Genomic DNA, 19536 nt, shown 5'->3' on the forward strand with positions numbered 1-19536 from the left:
AGCCAAAGGCATGCCAACAATGTAAGGAAAAGCGATGAGTGATATGCTCTTTGCCATTGATTTGAAGGAGTAAACCGAACCCGAAAGAGTTCGGTTTAGTCCTAATAAGTACGTATTTCAAAACTCTGTATCAAGTTTTATATAACTGAAAAAACATTCATAATCGGAAACTGTAAAACAAGTCAGTTTTCAAGTATCTTCTTTTGGAAATGAAGGCACCCTTTGAAAAACGGAAACAATCAATTTATAGAGTGTGAGATCAAACCAGACATGAAAAGGTGTACATGTCAAAAAGTCTGAGGATCAATGTTTTCTTGCAGGAGGACATGTGAAAAACACAATCAAGATTCTGCGACACGTTTAACACAACTTACATAGAACCTATAAAAAATGGAAGAAGCCACAATGAGTAAGGTTTGTGATTTGCTTTTTTTGGCATAATCTTACACCTGAATCACCCCGAAATATTCACCTACCCTAGGCTAGAGCAGGGGTCTTCAAACTGGGAGGCGTGCCCCCGTAGAGGAGCCTCAGGTAATCCGGGGGGGCTTCAGGCTCTGGCCAAAAGAAGCATTATGATCTGTATGGGCCATCACTAACATCTTTTGTCATTTATATCCTAGCTGGGAGTATGTGTCAAAAGGGAAGAGACTCTAAATATTCTTCAAAACCCGAGCCACACACTGTGGATACTTTTAAGAGATACAATTTATTAGAATAAATTGAGAGGTGGGCCCGAGTAATTTTTTTTTTCACACGGGGCATTACAAAGTTTGAAGACCCCCTGCCCTAGAGCAAGTTGTTGCAACTTAGTGGTAAAATAGAATGATGTTCAAAATAGAATGATTTTCAACAAACAGGTCACTGACAGAAATCTCTCTAAAAGGCATTTGCATATATGATCATATCCAGCACTCAATACTGAATTCACATGCCTAAAAAAATCAAAAGAAATGGGAAACTCGATTAAAAATTCATTTAAAATATGAACTATGTGCTTTAACTATTACATGTTACAATGTTTTGTGGCAATCTGATTTCAAACAGAAAAAATACATGTGACGACCTTAAATTTACATAAAAATATTTTATGAGTTAAAAGGGAACACGTTTCAAACCCTTGAAGTCTTGGCATACTTCTGAATTCCTGGAGATAAAGGATGCCTGGAATTCTTCCTCCTCATCGTGAATGGTGAGTGGAATTTGAAATATTTTGCACAGCAGATGATGTATCCAGCCCTAATAAAGATCCCAAATAGGACTGGTCTCTAGGATCTAGCATTTGTTCTGGTTGAACTGGATGAACAATATTAACTGGTTGGGGAACAAGGGCATATTTTTCTAAGAACGACAAGTCATTTGCTTGTTGATATTCTGTTGGCGGGGGTTGAGGAGGCAAGACGCTGTGTGGAGGTGGGAGAGGAGTTGTGTGTTGTAGAAGGTCAGCCTGCACGTCGGGCATCTCAACTGTCACCAGAGTAACTGGAACACATCCTTCTGGAGAGACAGTTTGCAACATGTTTTTGGTTTCAGCTTGGTAATCTTTGGGCTGTTCCATGTAGTGCTTATTTTCAGGATGGTAAGCTTTGCCATCAGAAGCAAATTGTACTGGCATAGATTCCAGCTTTCCTCTTTCTGTGGAAGAAAAATCCCCCTCATCTGCGGATTTGAAACCGTGAACATGGTCAATATGATACTTCAGCTTGTCCTTCCGTTTGAATGTCGCGTTGCAGTTTTGACAGTTGAAAGGACGAGCATCAGAATGAATAACCTGGTGCTTTGTTAAAGTCTTCTTAATTCGGAAAGACTGATTACAAACATGACATTTGTATGGTTTCTCGCCTATGGAGAAAATATATATAAAGAAAGAAAGGTTAGGACCAATTATTTAGTTTTTTAAAAGAAGGATTTTACATACTGAATGAGTAGGACCGGCTAAAACGCTCTTGTTTATACATTTCTCTATTAATTACTGCATAGCTGTTTTAGGAAAAATACAGGCATAAAGTGACAAGCCTCTAATGTAAGCAATGGATCAGGGCCGGTTCTAGGTTTTCGGGGCCCCGACCAAAAGGGAATGGGCGAGGCCCTTCTAATTTACATAAGTGCCGCAGCCCAGGAAGCTGCTTCGTGCAGACTCCTCCTCCCAGCCTCATACAAGCACCTCTTTTACAGCTCCTATTGGGCTGAAGATGTGAGAATTGCTTGTGGGCTGAAAGTTAAAACTGTGGGGGTGCTAAAATGCTGGACAATTGCCTTCCCGCAGTGTATATGAATGATCTCCTTGCAATTGGGACAATAGGAAGTGGCTCCCTCCCCAAGGCCTCCTGACACCATCCCTAAGATGCCCGGGGAGGGGGGCCCTCACATGGACCCTAATTGTAAGGATGGATTGCCATGGAAACAACAGGACACACCACTGGTGCGGGGCCCCATGCTGGTGGGCTGAGTGTGAGGCCCTGAACATCTGCCCACACTGCCCATGCCTAGCGCCGGCCCTGCAATAGATAACGATGGGTAAGCAAAGAATGCTAGAAAGATGAACAAGCACAGAAGAATTAATCACCTTAAACAGTAACTATTGTAGTGCTCAAGCTATCTATATTCAAACGTTGTCGGAAAATCATGTGGAAGGTGGTCCCAGCGAATATACCAGAACTTCTAGAAGTGAAATGAAAGGTGAATATGCACATCGGAGGGCAGTTTGGTTAAATGCAGATGCACGCACACATCCACCTCACAATATGATTACATTGGCATCACCTGTCCTCAGTTGCTGTATGCTTTAACCCATCAAATCCTCAGAAACAGACAACAAGTAGGATCTCTGTACTTATCGAATTGCTTGCACTGGTGATAAAACTTGTCAGAGGCAGGAGATGAAAGATTAAAAAATACTGAGTTCAAAGAAAATCAAACTCACCTTTTTGAATTTCTGGATTAATCTTGAATATAATCTTGGAGGAAACTGGTGAACTTATTCCAGAATTTACTACAGAATATTCTGTGAGATTTAGAAGCATTGTGAGGGGCTGTGGGACACTGTGCTATCTTAATGAAATAATATTGGTTTTGTAGAGCGCATGGCTGCCCTAGGGCTTCCCAGCGCTTAGAGACATGCAGCTGGTTGAATAGACATTAAAGACTTTGCTTAAACAGCCATGTTTTAATTGTTTTGCGGAACTGAAATTCGTGGTCCAGTGTCTGACCGGAAATATCCACTCTCATGGTGTTGGTGAAGGAATTTGCTGCCATTACCTCTTTTTTGCAACATATAAAAGACTTTATTTGCAGATTCATTAGAAAAAGATTTTGGCCAATTGATAAAAAGGTGATAAATACCCTTGTCTTGTATATGCTGGGTAAGCAAGTTTGATTTTAGCAACACTTGATGCATGGCGATGATTTCAATGACCAGGCTTCTCTTTGCTGCATGCTGCCATCACACACACCATGCGGAATTGCTCCTACACGGTAAGCATGCGTGATTAAGCCACAAGGAACATTCGACTTTAGCAGCACCCTTTAAAATGATAACTCAATTTGAATAGGTCATCTCACATCAGCGTGATAGGAGTGTGCAAGAAGATGTAGAATAGTTTAGAATTTTAATTCCCCTCCCCCCAAATACATTACGATTGCCATCCAGTTTTAACGAGGTCAGGAAGGTTGAAGATCTTTCACTCTTCTCGGAGGTTAAACAGCAATGGTGAGAGAAAGTCAGGGTAGATTAAGCTGTTACAGAATAAACTGGGCCTCAATGTGGCCTAACACCTGAAGAGTATAAATGAGGATGCCGTTCCGACTGAGAACAACCACATATGATCTTCACAATAAACTAATCAACTACCAATAAACTAAGCACCTACCAAAAATGGGCTTAGTTTCTTTAACATCAGTTGAAGCATGGGCAGAATATTTTACATTCTCAGTTTTTGTTTTTTGACAGACAGTTCAGCTTTGACGTTGTAAGGTTACCAGTGATTCCAGGTGGGGATTCTCATCCTTTTTAGGTCTCAGCCTACCATACAGCACAGCTGTGTGGTTTGCAAGAGACATCTTGGGGAGTTTAGGTCACAGCCTATCATTCAGGGCAGCTGTGTAGTTTGTGAGAGACACCTTGAGGATTTCCAAAAAGTTGACCTAGGAACGTATTCTGCCTGTCCCTTGCCATTGTCTTTTGGTTTGTAACTCGTTTTCTCGCTTCCCGTCTGCTGGCTTTATTTCCTTTATGATGACAAGGGTCATTTCGCCTTGCCCGATGAGAAAGCCATGTTAACTGCATTCTTCCACTAACTCATTTTCTGTCAACAGGCCTTTGAATCTTTTTCTTATCTCTTCACATTTGCTGAGTAATCAAAGACCGAGGTCAAACGTCAAGCTGTGTCTTGTGGGAGCCTGGTTATTTTGCTTTCAGCTGACTTGAAGGTGACAGTTTATAGGAAAGAGGAATGCAGCGTACTTTTTCCATGGGGCCAGCTTGAGCCCTTTTTAGGTCCCGCCTAGCGAACGCACCGCATGCTTCGCGAGACTCTATTGCCGTTGGTTTGGAGAGTAGAGGGAGACAAACCATGTGCGCGCACGGACAGGTGATGTGCGCGCGCATGGGCTTTCCTCACACGCTCCCATTGCGCGCTTTGCAATAGTGCTCGCTCCTCGCAGCCTGCTTGTTTGTGCCCAGGAGCAGGTTGCCTGTGCTGACTTCATATGGTAAGTACCACTTTGCTGATACTTCGTGTTAAACTGGTTTATTTTAATTTTGGTTGAACAGTAGAAGAAATTACATCTGTTGCGGGCACCCAGTAGGCTGGAATAATCAATAATATCCTTTCTCGTCGGCTCCGTGGAAAGTGTACACACTGAAATGAACACCTGGCCTGCTTAACCCGTTGCCTTTTGTTCCATTTCTCGCATTTCTATGGTGCTTTTCTTTAATTAGTGCGGCCCCATAACACACTGCAATTCCAAAGGTGCTTTTTTCAAAATACTGGGTTTTCACGCTTACCAGTCAGGGTAGCATCAGATAACAGTTGATTTGTTTTGTGGATATTCTGCGAGGTGCATGGGGTGAGCCTATTTAGTTTATAGTGCATGGTCCGAATTTTGAGGCACAGTGAGTGAGCACTGACAGTGCCACCCACTCTGTTCTTCCACAAATGTGAGTGTCTGTCCACCGACAGACTGGTGTGATTGTTCAAAACCCAGGGTTGCGCTCTATAGCTTGCTTTTTCTCATCCCAATCTAGCACTAAACACTGAAAACGTACATTTTAGCATTCGTGGTGGACGATTTGAACATTTTGGTAAAATGTAATAATAAAGATTACGCTTCGTGTGCCTTTGAAAGTAAAGGCCAGGGCCTAGTGACAGCTTCGGCGGTATCCCAGCCTTATGATTTCCAAAATAAAAAAAAAGTAATTAAAATACCTCCTGTAGATACAGCAACTTTCGGCAAGTCATTTGTCAGTTCAAGTGTCATTCACATTTTGCTTCCAGCCACCCCAACATACAGAAGGGGGCAATGAAAGGCCCACTTCGCTTCCAGGGAGTTCTGCACTTTCAACGATACATTTTGCCTGCGCAGACTTGCACAGCCATTTGAACAGGAGTGCATTTCAGGGAAAAGCCAAGTATGCCCGAGCTGGTAGACCACTTCTTTATTTTTATTAATGTGCCCTTTTCTTTTGCATATGCTTGGAAATGTCAAAATGTTGACGTTTTTTGAATTAAAAAGCCATATAAAATTACAAGAAATTCAGCTCCACTCTCTTATAATTGTACTTATGGAATTCAGCTACGAGTCTCACCTTAACCACAATGTGTTAGTAACAGCCATTGCTGTGCCCATCAGAGTTACAAGAGTCACAGTTCACTCAAGCACATAACCTGAAGAAAACAGCTGAGATGTTCTGGTGAAAGTGCAGAGAGGGATGGAAAATGTGGCATTCTGGTACAAAATCATGGATTCTCTAGTTAAAAAAAATAAATAATAAAACACCTTCCTTACCCTCTTCCCCTTACCCCTCCCTTTACACTCCCTCTACCCCTACCCCTCCCCCCGACCTGGAAACGCCAATGCTGGAGGTATTGTTAGGTTGAGCCTGTAACAGCGTGCATGCGTTGTTCTGGCGAAGACTCCATGTATGGGGTTTCAAAACTAACCTAAGAATCGCACACGCTTCTGCTTGTGCTTTTTGTTTTGGCCCACACTATTGGCCTTTGCGTGCGTCTTTTTAACAAAGACAGCACGCACTTGGCCAAAGGCAGGCGCATTGCTCCGCCCATGGCCTATTGGTGTCGGTTACCCACACGGCCGCCATGTGGTTTAATTATCGTGCCCAGACACAGGCGCGATAATTAAAACCAGATGTCTCGCTGTGGAGCGCGTGCGCGCACCACTCGCGGGCTTGTTTTTCTTCTGACTGCAATCATCGTGTTTTCAAAGATATCACATATGTCATATTCCTTTAATGAGCTGATAATATTGGCTAACACCCCCAAATGGGGTCACTTCACAAATACTAACATTGATTGTTTTTTCCCTCTTCTTCCCACTGTCCAATTTGCTATGCTCATCATTCTGACCATTTTATAACTCATTGCAAAATGCTAATATTATATTTTTTCAATTTAACATGCCTCTTCCGCATGAAGAAGTCTGAAGAAAAAAATGACTTTTGTATTCACATCGTTGCGGTTGTCGTGTCCTTGAACTGAAATCTGCCTTTCCTATTTTTTACGCTGGCGGTTTCTACCTTGCACGCCCTGCTCACTGACGGCAATGACAATTTGATCTGGCATCTGAGTTTTACTTCAGTGAAGTCCCGGAAATTTAGGTGATTTAAAAAAAAGACACAAGCCAGCATTGTTAAACTCACAAGATTGAAGATTCTATTTTTAATGGGAAGTAAATATTAATTGGAAAACAAACCGGCAGCATTACTTGCAAGCTCCTGGAGGATTGTCGCCATGTTTTACAGATGATGCCGTTCTGCGTTAATCACCATTTGCGTTTCAATAGAGTTTGCTTTCGCCATCTAGCAGCTTTGAAGCGTTTTAAAAATAATTTCTTATTATGAATCAAAGTCACAGATAATATTTTACTGACCCGAATAGCTGAAAGGTTACCTCATCCAGGAATTGGCTATAACCAGTTTAATGTGGATGTACCAGATTTCAGCAGAAGGCACCTAAACCTGCTCAGCTGTCTCATCCAGTTTCTAGAATCCAAAGTTGGCACCATCACATACACAGAGCTATTTTTGTGGGTGAAGGGGATCCTGTTAATTTTTTTTAGGGTTTTCCTTTTGAAAAAATCTGTAATGCTACACATTACAGGGCAATGGTGCTGTGTTGCCCTTAGGAAGGTCTTGAAGCGCTATCGGTGTGCGACACTTTCGCACATTGGTCAGCACATGAAGCTTCCGGGTGGGTTTGTTGTTTTGTAGGAAAAACACTTCAATGTATTTCAGATCCTTCGGATTTGTGTGAAACCACCCTAGGTTTCTGTTAAATCTTTTAAATGGAGCACCCACATGCTTAGATGATAGCGAGTAGAAACGCTATAAGTGTGTAAATGCACACCCTTCCATAGTTGGTATGTGTCTCAGGCCACCTTGTATTTCACTATTGGCTCTATGGCCAATGTCAGGGCGGCAGACCAGAGCTCCTTTTCACAGCTCTGTCTTTCTTCATTACTTCCCCTACGCCCCAAAAGTTCCCTTCCCCACATTTATAGGTCTGATATTAGCCAAGACTAGGCTTTCACTCAGGATACAAGTCCTAAACAAGCACTTGCAATGCAATAGGTCTCACATTTACGCGAGTTTGAGCTATTGACATTGTATATGACAATGCCTTTAATTTATGTTTTGGTTTTTAAAACATAAATAAAAGACATTGTGATTTACAATGCCAATAGCTTAAACTTGTGTAAATGTGAGACCTATTGCATTGCAAATGCTTATTTTAATTTTATTTTAGACATAGCCATCTCAAAAGGTATCTCGTTCTTCATCTGCACAAAACTTCTCTTCTTTGGTGAGTCCATTCAAATTGTTAAACTACCTTTTTAGGAACAAAGTACAAAACCGCATTTCAGTCTCAGCCTAACATGTGGTGATCTTGAGCAATTTACATTGTTTATGGCACATTCACTGTCAAGCACAGGATAAGATCTTTTCACAGGAAAGAACCAGGCACATTGTGACACAATTTAACAATGCTTGCTTTTCACTTTGATATATAAAGATATGCTGAATTTATGTCAACTGGGGCAACTCGTTTTAGAGAGTTTGTTAAGTTTAAAGGGACTTTTTTATGAAATATTTTGTGTTTATGTTTACTTACACAATAATTATGTATTCCATCCGCAACTGTGTCTCTTTCAAGACGCATTCATTACTGGGTAAAACCGTTTTCCTCATATGTCCTAGCAGGCACTAGGGTCAAGATTTAAATGGTGGACAGGAGCTGTGGCACAGGGTCCAATAGCTCTAGGAAACCCAATGAACACCAACTATTGCTACCGTATTTTCTGGCGTAAAAGACGACTGGGCGTGTAAGACGACCCCATACTTTTCCTTTTAAAATATAGGGTTTGGGCTATATTCGCTAACTTATAAAATGATCCCGGCGTATAAGACGAGCACCAACTTTTGAATAGATTTTCAAGGGTTAAAAAGTAGTCTTATACGCCAGAAAATACGGTATATGCTACTAGTAAGCAAGCAGTTACAAGTGCAGTAACCTTGCAGGCACTAGAGCCCTGGTTTGAATGGTGCAGCAGGTGAAATGGCCCAGGATCTAGGAAACCAACTAAACAGCAATTATTGCTATATTTTACCACTAAACAAGCAATTGCAGTTACCTTGCAGGCACAAGGGATATGGTTTGAAAAGTGCAGCAGGTGCAGTGGCACAGGCGCCAAAACCTCTAGAAAACTAACTGAACACCGATGATTGCTATATGTTACTACTAAGCAAGCAGTAACAAGCGCAGTTACCTTGCAGGCACTAAGAACACAGTTTGAATGGTGCAGTGGCACAAGAGTCAAAAGTCTTAGCAAACCCAATGAACAACGATTATTGCTATATGTTACTACTAAGAAATCAGTCACAAATGCGGTTACCTTGCAGGCACTAGGGCCATGACTTGGATGGTGCAGCAGGTGCAGTGGCACAGGGGCCACAAGGTCTAAACCCACTGGACACGGATTATTGATCTATTTTACTACTAACAAGCAGTCAGGAGTGTTTTTTTTGGTTCTTCTGTAACAACTGCACCCAAAGTAACACATAGCCCAAAGCATCACTGTACTAAAAGATGTAACCCATTGGACTTTTCTGTCTACCTACAACTTATGCATTCGCCATTCTATAATAATAGCACTTCATTCGTTGTAAAGACTACATAAATACTTATAACTTACCACATGGCATTCCGTACCAACCATTGGCAAAGACAATAGGTCTGGTGTATGCGAGATTCATTGGCTTAGCTAATGTTTTTATTTTTTTGCCATATTATACAGCAGCGCTAGCTTCAGTACAGCATAACTCAAAATAAAAAAAGTGCTATAACATGGACAACGTTGGCTGCGTCACACAGCTTTTTTACATTACCTTTAGCCATTTGCACCATAGGTAAAAACATTAGCAAAGCAATAATTTTCACATAGGCAAGACTTATAGGCTTTGCCAATGGTTGTTCATTTCTGGTGGTGAAAGCAGCACCACTGTCTTGAGAATGTGTATGACCTGGGCATAACCTATTTTGGAGCACTGCCTTCTGAACAACTCAAATGTTTTAACCTATTTACAGCTAATTCAAGCCCCTGTGATGCTACAAAAATCTTGAATTACGTCAAAAGCTGCCCAGAATCCACCAGTCTTATAGTACTGCATGCCTTTCAAAGGTTATAAAGCATTCCCTGCCTTGTGCAAGGTCAATAGTACTTTTCTTGATGGGCCGGTGTTCTTTATCTAGCACTTCATACCCACAGGTGAGGCTATATAGCGCTTCGATTTTCATCTGTTTACTTGGTACCTTTTTTAGAATCTGCGGCTAGACAGAGTCTCTACCAGATAAGTTGTTACCAAAGGAAAGCAAGTTATTCATCTGATACAGACTTCTAGCCACAGATTTCTTACCTTAAAATAGATACCCAAGCAATACCTCTCCGGATACGGCTTAGACTAAAAAGTATTTTAGGACCGAACGGAAAAAGTGACCTCCATGTCGGACCTGATTGTCCAGGCAGTGATTTTTTGTTAAAGTGTGCAAGGAAGCCCACGTTGCGGCTTTGCAGTGGTCACAGCCTTGGCTCTGGTTGAGTGAGCGCACAAACCCTCAAGGGGTTCTTTTTGTCCAATTCATAGCAGATTTTGATGTAGAACACTATCCATCGCAAGTTGGTCCACTTCTGCACCACCTTCCCTCCCTTAGTTCCGACATACCCCATGAAGAGTTGATCATCAACCCAGAACTCACAAGTGCGCTCTTTGGGTCCAGTCGGTGGAGTCTCTCCTTTTCTTTAGAGGGGTGAGATGGAGAGTAAAATGTAGGAAGAGTTATGGACTGGCCTACATGGAAAAGAATTAGTACCTTCAGTAAGAAGGATGCTCTAGTTTGAAGAAATAGTTTATCTGGTTAGTAGGTAAGGTATGGAGGATTTGCAGAGAGTGCTTGTAACTCAAAGACCCTCTAGGCCGTATGTTGTTATCAGCACCTAAAAAGGCAGTTTGATTGTTAAAAGTCTCAGTGGACAGTTGTGGAGTGGCTCAAAGGGAGTTCACATAAGAATCATAAGAACCACGTTGAGATCCCACTGGGGCATAATAAAAGGTTCTGATAGGAACAAATGTTGGAGTCTTTTCAGGAGCCTATGCACAATAGGGGATTTGAAAAGGGATGGCCAATGTGGCAACCACAGAAATACCAAAATGGCAGAAAGATAACCTTTTAACATGCTCAAAGCATAGCCCTGCTGGGCCAAGGAAAGAAAGAAAAGAATAACTTGAGAAAGGGGTAAAGACAGAGGATCAACATGTTTAAGTGTACACCATGTCACAAACTTGCTCCAATGGCAGCCATATACCGTCTTGGTGGAGGCAAACATGGTTGTTAAAATAACACTGCATCACAAGCAGGATGCAGGAGGCCACGAGGCCCAGCAGCCTCAAAGTCAGTCTCATCCAAATTCAGGATAGAGGCTCTAACATCAGTATCACAGCCTGAATATCCGGAACCTGCCGCTCGGGAGTATAGGCCCATAACTGCACTATGTTCAGAATAGCTCTAATGAAGGGGAGTGTCGGAGAAGGAGTCACGTGGGACTTTGGCAGGCTGACAGTGAAGGCCAGAGAGTGCAGAAGCTTAACAATAGTCTAAAGGTGGGGGACAACCACCTTCAACAGCAAATCATTGAGATTGGGGAAGACTGGCACCCTGCTCTCCGAAGATGTGCTGCGACCACCGCCATCACCTTGTTATACACCTGAGGGGCACTGGTAAGGCCACAGGGAAGCATGTCAAACTGAAAGTGCTCTTCGTGTACCATGAACATGTACTGCCTGTGGGCAAGCAGGACGGGGATTTGAAAATATGTATCCTGCAAGAACCAAGTACCATTCAGTCTCCTGGGTCCAGGGCATACAGAACTTGAGCGAGTGTGAGCATTTTGAATTTCTCCTTCTTGAGGAAGAGCCTTAGAAGGTGCATATCTAGAATAGTATAAAGGCCTCCATCCTTTTTTGGCTACTAAATCTAGCGGGAATAGCAACCCCAACCTACTTATTGTGTCGGCACCCTCCCTAAGGCTCCTTTGGAAAAGAGAACTAACACTTTCTGATAAAGTATGGAGAGACTACAGTCAGCCTGTCGTAAGTGGGTGGCATGGGTGGAGGGGTGGTCACAAAGATGAGGGAGTAACCCCATTCGATGAGCTGCAAAACCCAACAGTCTGATGTTATTGACCCCCTGTTGTGCAGGTTATGGCATATCCTGCCCCCCACTGGATGCCCTTGATGGTGCCGGGGGAGTGGTGACTGGTCAGACTCATGACTACCTCTCCCACATGAGGGAACAGTGTCATCGGCCACAAAAAGGTTGGGAAACCTGCTGGCCGTGGTGGGTGGAAAGGTAGAGAAGTAGCTGAAACCCTTTCCATGCCCATAACAGGCCAGCTGGCGGACTGGGGTTGTCGAGGGGCCATGGAAAGGCCCATGGTTATAGCCCTGCTGTCCTTAAAGCAGTCCATCTCTTAGTCCACCTTCTCTCCAAACAAGTGGGAGCCATCAAAGCGCATGTCCATTAACAAGGCTTGAACGTCCCCCCCAAAAGTCAGTGGTTCTCAACAAGTGGCATGGCGCTCAAGGGCAACCGACGATTACATTGATCTGCCCAGCGAGTCTGTCATATCCAGCCCACATCGTTTGGGATGCATCTCCCCATCAGCAATTGCGTGAGAGAGTATGGCTCGGGCCTCCTCCAAGGCCATAGGCAGGACATGCACAACCAAGTCCCAGATCGTATGGTTCTGGAGAAGAAAGCCAGGATCACCAAACTCTCTGGGATGAGGTGCTGATTGAGGAAGGAGTAGTTTTGCGTCCTGTAACTCCAGTTCTGTAGTAGGGGTATCTCTGTTATAGTCATAATCTAGTGAATACTCCCGCCCATGTGCGTGGACCCCGGCAATCAAAAATAATCTCTTAAGTTGTCAAAAAATGCAGAACTGCAAAGACACTTAAGAGAGAATTTAAAGACAAATAATGCAGCCTATATCCACAGGCTACACTGTCCAGTACTTCAACTAGAAATTCCACCCAAAAACCCACACACATCACAGCCTGCCCTGTTTCTTCCACAGAGAAACTTGCCTCTACCAGTAAAAGCCTCTGGAATGATAGAGAGGAAGGCATGGACAGACAAGCCCCATAGGCTGCCATTATGTGGCTTAAATAGGATACTGTGCCTTTAAGAGAACTTTCCAGAACTCCTCCCAGTATCCCAGAATGCACAGCAGGTCCCCTTTACTTTCAGTTCTTTTTGAAGGCGTAACACGCCAGGCCTGTAGCATTCCTTACATGAATATCTTTCTCAACCGGGGAGGAGGGCGGGCGCTTATGACTATAACAGAGATACCCCTACTACAGAACTGGAGTTACAGGACAGAAACTACTCCTTCTGTAGTAGGGGATCTCTGTGTATAGTCATAATCTAGTGAATAGAATGGCAAGCCCATCCCCACACCAAAGCGGCGGTGGAGAGAAGAAAATGAACACCACTACTGTGCGAACAGATTTCGCAGCGAAGCCTGCCCAACCTGAGCGTCTGCCCTGGCATCAGTGTCCAGACAGTAATGCTTAGCAAAGGTATGGACCGACATCCAAGTGGCCGCCTTGCTGATTTCTGCAATTGGAACGTTACGGAGCAAAGCTGTCGTGGCAGCTTTGCCCCTGGTGGAATGAGCCTTAGGTTTACCCCCTAAGGTCTTATTAGCTTTTTGGTAACACAACTGTTTGCAGGACACAATCCACCTAGAGATGGACTGCTTAGAGGTAGCAAGACCTGTCCTGACCCATCCATAATTAATAAACAATTGGTCCGACCTACGAACATCTTTGGTTTTATCCAAATAAAATTTCAGCACCCTCCTAACATCCAGGGAATGTAGAGACCTTTCCGCCGGAGATGAAGGATTCTGAAAAAACGTAGGCAAAGTTATGGTCTGGTTGACATGAAAATCAGAAATAACCTTGGGAAGAAATTTAGGGTGAGTACGCATAACAACCTTAGCAGCATGAAATACAGTATAAGGTTCTTGGCAACACAACGCCTGAATTTCACTCACCCTGCGGGCCGATGTAATGGCCACGAGGAACACCGCCTTCCAGGATAGGTGCTGCAACGAAGCCTTATGAATAGGTTCAAAAGGCTCCTTCATCAACCTGGACAGCACCACATTCAATTCCCATGAAGGCGAAGGGAGCCTGACAGGAGGGAATACTTTCTTCAAGCCTTCCAGAAAATCTTTGGTCACAGGGATCTGGAAGAAGGAAGTCTGTGAAGGGCATTTCCTGTAGGCAGTCAATGCAGCGAGATGAACCTTAATGGAATGAACATTAAGTCCAGGCTGCGCCAAATGTAGAAAGTAAGGAAGGATGACATCTTCCTTGCACGTCGTTGAGTCATAGTTATTGGACTTGCACCAGATACAGAACCTTTTCCACTTGTAAGCATAGGAAGTCCGAGTGGAAGGTCTCTTAGACTCCTTCAGTATGTCCATGCAATCTTCGGGCAGATTCAAATGGCCATATTGCACTATCTCAGGAGCCATGCCGCCAAACTCAAGGACAAGTGGTTGGGGTGCAACATCTGCCCCCCGAACTTCATGAGAAGGTCCGGCCTGCACGGCAGCCGTATGTGAGGAAGGAGAGACCGGTGAAGCAGGTCCGTGAACCACCACTGTCTGGGCCACTCCGGGGCAATGAGTATCATCCGCGCCCTGGACCGGGCCAGCTTGATGAGTACCGCCGGAATCAGGGGAATGGGTGGAAAAGCGTACAGAAAGCTGTTCGACCAGTTGATCCATAGCGCATTCCCCAGCGTCCCCTGCTGGTAGTACCTGGAGGCGAAGTCTCGGCATTTGCTGTTTTCGGCAGTGGCGAACAGATCTACGTCTGGAGTCCCCCACCTTGCGAAGACTTCCCCTAGTACTTCATCGTTTATGACCCATTCGTGGTTTTCCTGAGTCAGTCTGCTCGGTGCGTCCGCCTGAACATTCTGCACACCTGGCAGATGGGTAGCCGTTATCGTCAGTCCTCTGGCCAGAAGCCAGTGCCAGATCGCCTGCGCCTCCTGCGACAGAGTGCGAGATCTCGAATCCCCCTGCTTGTTGAGGTAATACATCGTGGTCGTATTGTCCATCTGTACAAGCAGAGAGTTGGTCTGAAAGGACGGATGAAAGGCCTTCAGTGCCAAGTGAACAGCTCTGAGTTCCAGGAAATTGATGTGATACGTGGCCTCCATCGGGGACCACCTTCCTTGAATCTGTAAGTTTCCGGAGTGCTCCCCCCAACGGCGGAGAGAAGCATCCGTCACGACAGTCTGCGTGGGAATGTCCTTGTGGAAGGGAACCCCTCTGAGGAGATTCTCCGCTGAACACCACCACTTCAGAGACTGAAGAGCATGCAGAGACAGTCGTATCTTGTCGTCCCAAGATCCTTTCCTCTGATCCCACTGGTCCTCCAAGCACGCTTGCAACGGTCTCATGTGCAGTCGTGCGTGTGGCATTAGGAAGAGAGGCCATCGATCCCAGTAGAGAAGACACCATCCTCACTGTTGCAGATGGAGTGGTCATAAGAGCCTGAACCTTCTGAAGGAGTGATAATCATCGCTCCTCCGAAGGAGACACGCTTGCTGATAGCGTATTGATGGAGGGTCCCAAGTACTGTATGCATTGGAGCGGAGTCGGGACAGACTTGGACATGTTGATGTGCAACCCCAGCTTGTTCAAGAGAACGCACGTCTTCTGGAAGTGTGCTCGAGCTTCCGAGAAGGAGGAGGCCTTGATCGACCAATCGTCCAGGTAGGGGTAGACTAACACCATGTTCTTCCTCAGGTGCGCTGCTACCACCGCCATGCACTTCGAGAATGTTCTCGGCGCAGACTTTAGTCCGAATGGGAGTACTGTGTATTGATAATGATTGGCGCCGACTTGGAACCGCAGGAACTTCCTGTGTTTGTGTGCAATGGGCACATGGAAGTACGCATCCTGTAGGTCTATAGCACATAGCCAGTCTCCCTGTTGCAACTGAGGATAAATCTGATGCAACGACAGCATGCGAAACTTCTCTCTGCGAATCCACTTGTTTGCCTGCCGCAAGTCCAGAATGGGCCTGAACTCGTTCTTGTCCTTCTTGCGAACCAGGAAAAACCGGGAGTACAGACCTCTTCCTCTTTGAGACAGAGGTACATCTTCTATCGCCCTTTTCTTTAACAGGATATCGGCCTCCGCCTGGAGCTCGCGCAGCTGAAACTGTGAGCTGACCGGTGGAATTGCTGGAGGCGGGCTGGTGAACCGAAGACTGTATCCATTGCAAACAATATTCAGCACCCACTTGTCCTGAGTAATTTTTCTCCACTCTGCCTGAAAAAATTGAACGCTTCCCCCCACCGGAGTGGGTAACGGATACAGGGGAAGTAAGCGCTCAGGGCCTAGACCCGGCCGGGCCTTTGGTCGCTGGTGCCAACTGTTGGCTGCCTCTGCCTTTCTGGCGCTTATGGAACGGCCTTCGGAACTGCTGCTGTTGTTGCTGCTGCTGTCCCGAAGCTTGGCCACGCCCTCTGCCCTGTCCACCGAACCGTCTCTGGAACGGGCGGTACGATTTCTTTGTCTCCTTGGGCTTTTCTAGACCCACAAGCGTAAGTGTTTCGGCCTCCGTCTTCATGCGGGCCATTTCGTCATCCGCATGTTTTCCAAACAGGGTTTCGCCAGAGAATGGTAAATTGGCAACCCTTTGTTGTGCGTCAGGTTTCAGCGACGAACCAGTGGCAGTAATGGGCGAGACAGATGTTTCTGGTGCAGCGTCTCGAAGATTACTGATGTCTTGGGCGTGGGCACCGTCAACGAGATGCCCAATTTTGCTGCACCTCTTAACAGGACATCGTGAAAGGACACCAGATCGTCAACCGGTGACACCCTTGTCTCCGGTGACTCCGACAAAGTCGGAGAGTAGTCCCTGGTCCCTGAGGACCTCGTATGGGAACGAGACCTGCGCCTCCTGTGGCGTCATCTTGACCGCGTGGATGACCTGTTGCGCAATCGTTCCCTCCTCCTGGAACGAGAACGCGATCTCCCAGTTCGTGGACGCTCCGCAGGTTTCCGTGGAGGCGTCTTCCGCGGCCTATCCTGGGGTTTTGGTTTAGGCGTCCCCTTAGGCGGTGTAGGAAGTGGAGGCAGTGACATCGACCTTGGCGGAGGAACAGGAGGTATTTCCGACCAAGGAGCGGGCCCATGAGGCGGAAGTGGTGGTGATGGTTGTCCTGAGGGAGGAAGTGGTGGAAGCGGAGGGCTGATGGGAGGATCCTCCTTAGGTACAGGAGGCGGGGCGTCTTCGGCCGAGGTGGTGTATAAACAACCGAGTACACCGAGCCCGGTGACTTCTTCGGGGGAGGGGACTGCGAACCAGCCCCTCCAGTAGGTGATCGCCGCCGTCTCCGGCGCCATCCACCAGACCCAGCGTGACTTCTGGCGCCAGAAGTCCTTCTGCGCCGCTTAGGAGAGTTGGAAAAACTCCGAGACGCCGATCTCTTTCTTCTCGACGATGAGCGTCGCTTTTCCGGCGTCAAACGTTGCCTCCGCTACTCCGGCGTCGAACGCCGCCTCTGCGACGTCGAACGCTTCTTCCTCGACGCCGAACGCCACCTCTGCGACGTCGAACGTTCAGTCCTCGACGATGAGCGTCGACGACTCCTTGACGCCGACCGTTTTCTTGAGGTCCTCGACGTCGAGGATCCCCTCGACGCCGACCATCTTCTCGACGGCGACCGGCGGTGTCGCCTCGACGGCGAGCGCCGCCGCCTGTCGCTCCTTCTTTGATGCCGATGGCTCGACGCTGACATCGACGACGGCGATGAAGAAGCTGTCGACGGTGGTCTCGACGGCGGCCTACCCAGGCCCTTCGACGTCGATCCGTCACGCCGTCTCGACCCGGAGCCCCGGGGAGATGGGGAACACACCGTCGTCATCCCTCTCGACGTAGTCGTCGATGCAATAGACGCCGACGGAGACCGGGGCGGTTTGCTGGGCTTCCTGCCTCTGGGGAGCCCCCCAGAGGCCTCAGCAGAGGCAGTGAGAGCCTTCCCAGCATGCCCAGACCCACCTGCAGCCTGCAGTCATCTCTCCTCTAGGCCTTGAAGCCTAATCTTCAGCCTTTCCCTCAGGGTCCTTGCTGAAAAGTTCTGGCAGATGTCACATTCTTCAGGTACATGTGCTTTAGGGAGACAGAGTATGCAGACGTCATGTGGATCAGTCTTGGACTTCTTCCTTCCACATGCCCTAAAAAGCCTGAACAAATACACAGGAGTGAAGAGAAACACCAAGTACACCAACTGAAAACACTTTCAACCAAAAAGTGCACAAAAATCCAATAAACCCTTGAAAAAGGGAGAGCTCAATGCACCAGGGTCCTGTTAGCAGGAGCCGGAAAAAAGAACTGATAGTAAAGGGGGAACTGATTGACGGGGGAAGTATTCGGATGGGGTGACTCCCAGTTGAAGCAACTTCGTCAAAACATTTGGCTTGGCTGCCAGTGAAGGCAATTGAAGGTCCAAGACCTCAGTTGCCTTCCTCACCACCATAGCGAACAAGGCACCCTCCTCCATAGCCATGGTAGCGGAAGAGACCAGGCCAGTGTTTGGTGAACTGTCCAGTCCACTGGCATCCGCCAGATCCTCACAACAGGCGTCCTTAAGGTCTTCTAAGTGCTGGTAACCATAAGGATCCGCAGAAGCCTCCCATTGATCACCCAATCCAGGCCTGTCATAAGAATAAGATACTGACTCGGACACAGGGCGTCTGTCCCCGGTTAGCCCCGGAACCTGCGTGAAATGACGTTCGTTAGGCTCCGCATCTGAGTTGGGATGATGATGAGGAGGTGCCACTGATGCATGCTTGGGTATTGGCGTGGGCAACAGAACCATCAAGGTTGCTTGACCGAAGCTATTCCAGATCAGTCACTGGATCTCTGTGGCACGAATGCTGCAGAGGGCAAGAGCACTGATGGTAAACCAGTAGGGGGCCCTTTTGGACCCATGGGGTCCAAAGGCACACCAGAGGAGCTGGGCTACCCAAACATGAGGTGAATGGCTTCATAAAATTATTTTAGCTCAGTAGGGTTGCTCCGGCACCTGGAAACTCTGGGAGGTGTAGATACGGCGCAGGCTCCACCACAGAGCTTGGTCGGGAGTACCGACGACCCCGCAACTCGTCCGAAGACTTGCATGGCAAATTCGAAGACCTCTTTGATTGTGGAATTTTGTACATTTTCTTGATGACTTCCATTGGGACGATGGTCATCGGGTGCAATCTCGGGACCTTTTTCGCCACTGAGGACTGAAATGTGGTGGGGTCGGGCGGCGAAGAGCTTGAGGGATTACTCCCCCAGCGCCTTTGGATGTATGGTGTGGCAATCCTCACATGTCGAGGTGTCATGATTGCACTCCGAACAACAAAGGCAAACCAAGTACTGGCCTGTCATCGACATCTGGTGGTGATAGGCCCCACATGGTTTGAAACCTGTCTTTTGGTGGACTACCTCACACCAGGAGACAAAGTCTTGAAAGAATATTTGACAAAAAGTAGAAAAAGGTCAGTCAAAAAGTGACTGAAGGTAGCTATCTCCGGAACTGCACTGAATGGTGCTGAAAGAAAAGAACTGATGTCAGCACTTTGGGATGGCGCCTATGTAGGCACCGTGCATAACACTTCCAGTGCAGACGACACGAGGCGAAGCCGAACAACGCCACCTACCAG

General features: G+C 46.4%; 1 protein-coding gene across 3 annotated transcripts in view; it reads right to left on the reverse strand.

Moving 5' to 3' along the window:
- Positions 1–221: 221 nt before the first annotated feature.
- The window catches only part of ZBTB41 (zinc finger and BTB domain containing 41), a 323994-nt gene continuing 304679 nt past the window's right edge, over positions 222–19536 (reverse strand). For 2 of the 3 annotated variants that reach the window (XM_086954800.1, XM_086954792.1), the window contains exon 11: positions 222–1842. In XM_086954800.1, coding sequence (XP_086810926.1) covers positions 1181–1842 — 662 coding nt within the window. In that variant the 3' untranslated portion in view covers positions 222–1180. The remainder of the gene's footprint in view (positions 1843–19536) is intronic. The other variant, XR_015308354.1, reaches the window with a different exon arrangement.

This window comes from Lissotriton vulgaris, chromosome 1_1, assembly GCF_964263255.1.
Source record: "Lissotriton vulgaris chromosome 1_1, aLisVul1.2, whole genome shotgun sequence".
NCBI classification, from domain to species: Eukaryota; Metazoa; Chordata; class Amphibia; order Caudata; family Salamandridae; genus Lissotriton; species Lissotriton vulgaris.